Source organism: Priapulus caudatus, unplaced genomic scaffold (assembly GCF_000485595.1).
Source record: "Priapulus caudatus unplaced genomic scaffold, Priapulus_caudatus-5.0.1 Scaffold47, whole genome shotgun sequence".
Taxonomy (NCBI): Eukaryota; Metazoa; Priapulida; class Priapulimorpha; order Priapulimorphida; family Priapulidae; genus Priapulus; species Priapulus caudatus.
This window is the reverse complement of record NW_014577108.1, coordinates 107,923-109,720: the sequence shown is the minus strand read 5'-3', so window position 1 is coordinate 109,720 and position 1,798 is coordinate 107,923. Positions and strand designations below refer to the sequence as shown.

General features: G+C 50.4%; 1 protein-coding gene across 1 annotated transcript in view; it reads left to right on the top strand.

Moving 5' to 3' along the window:
- LOC106820776 (dystonin-like) overlaps positions 1-1,798 on the top strand; it is a 36,581-nt gene that overhangs the window by 6,975 nt on the left and 27,808 nt on the right. Inside the window, exons 9-11 of the mRNA XM_014825347.1 lie at positions 436-664; positions 976-1,202; positions 1,469-1,654. Of these exons, the coding sequence (XP_014680833.1) occupies positions 436-664; positions 976-1,202; positions 1,469-1,654 (642 nt within the window). The remainder of the gene's footprint in view (positions 1-435; positions 665-975; positions 1,203-1,468; positions 1,655-1,798) is intronic.

Genomic DNA, 1,798 nt, shown 5'->3' with positions numbered 1-1,798 from the left:
CGACAAAAATATATAAAATAATGATAAATAAATGATAAATAATATTGTTATATGTACTACAATAATGTACTATACTGTCAGAGTTTTATTGACTGACCACTACTTTTGTACCCTTGTTATTTACTCTCTAACCTCTGCTCTTGTTATATATAATCGTCCACGTGCTCTGCCAACCCCACCAGTTCACGGAGGAGCTTGTACACACTGTAGTATACTGGATATTACAGACCGACCACAGCTCTTGCTATCTGTAACCGTTCCATGTGCTCTCTCAATGTCACCAGTTCACGGACAAGTTGGAGGGCATGTTGTCGGCTGTAATATACTGGTTTTTACTGACCGACCACAGCTCTTGCTGTATGTAACAATTAACGGACAAGCTAGTCCCCACTGTGTCTATCTCTAACCACATATCTGCTCTCTCAACCTCTCCAGTTCACGGACAAATTGGAGGGCATGTTGTCGGCGCTGTCGAACACGGCGGAGGAGATCTCGCGAGCCGAGCCGATCTCCGCTCACCCGGACAAGCTGAAGCAGCAGATCGACGAGAACAAGGCGTGGAAGGAGGACCTGGAGAAGAAGGAGAAGGCGCTGACGGCCGTGCAGCGCGCGGCGGCAGAGCTCATACAGCAGGCAGGCCCAGAGGAGGACGTCACCGTCAACGGTACGCTCTGTCACTGTCCGTCTCGTCATCATCGTGTCTGTCATGTTCCTGCAGCAACAGTATAATATGTCGCGTTTGCCCTCGTCGTTCGTATACGTGGCACGTTAATTAATGCTGCATGCACGGTCACGCGCAGCGCACACAGTCACTCCCATACAGTAGACTTTAGTCTCCATTCCAAGTCTCCATTCCAAGTCTGGAAGCAGAAACGTAAAACCCGTAATTAAATCGCCCGCACTCGACGCGCAGACAACACCGGTAACAGCGCGGCGGCAGTCTCACGTGCGACGACCTTCCCTTTGACCTTGCAGACATCAAGGGCAAGCTGGACCGGCTCGACCACCTGTGGACTAGCATGCAGTCGGCGACGGACCAGCGCGGCCGCTCGCTGGACGAGACGATGGACGTGTCTCGACGCTTCTGGGACGACCTTAACAACGTCATGTCGACCTTGAAGGAGCTTCAGGAGAGCCTGGGCGCACAGGAGCCGCCCGGGGTCGAGGTGGAGGGCATCCAGCAGCAGCAGGAAGTGCTATACGTGAGTACGGGAGGGTCCATATGGGGGATAGGGTCCTTGCAGGGGTAGGGGTCACTTTTTATGTTATTTATATTATTTCACCACCATTTATAACAACCATTTATATATGTCAGATATAAATAAATAAATATATATATACACATATATATAAATGTCTCAACATATCGTTCTGATTGAGTTCATATTTATATGTTAGAGTCCCCTCCCTCCCCTCCCTCGACGGCCATCCTGTCGTCTGCCCTCACACGTATCTCGCGACCTTGCAGGCAATCAAGGATGAGATAGAGGGCACGCAGCCGGACATAGATGCGTGTAAGCAGACGGGGCAGAGCCTCATGCAGCTGTGCGGAGAGCCGGACAAGCCCGAGGTGAAGAAGAACATGGAGGACCTGGACACCGCGTGGGACAGCGTCAACGCCACCTGCGGGAAGCGAGAGGAAAATCTACTCGACGTGAGTCATTGTTTGCATCGCGTCGTTTTCTGCATTTTTCGTCACTCAGATCTTAACTTATTTCCACCATCTTTTTTTTATGTAAATAGATGGCAATTTTCACCACCGTCACACGCGCACATCTCTGCTTGCAGGCGATGGAGA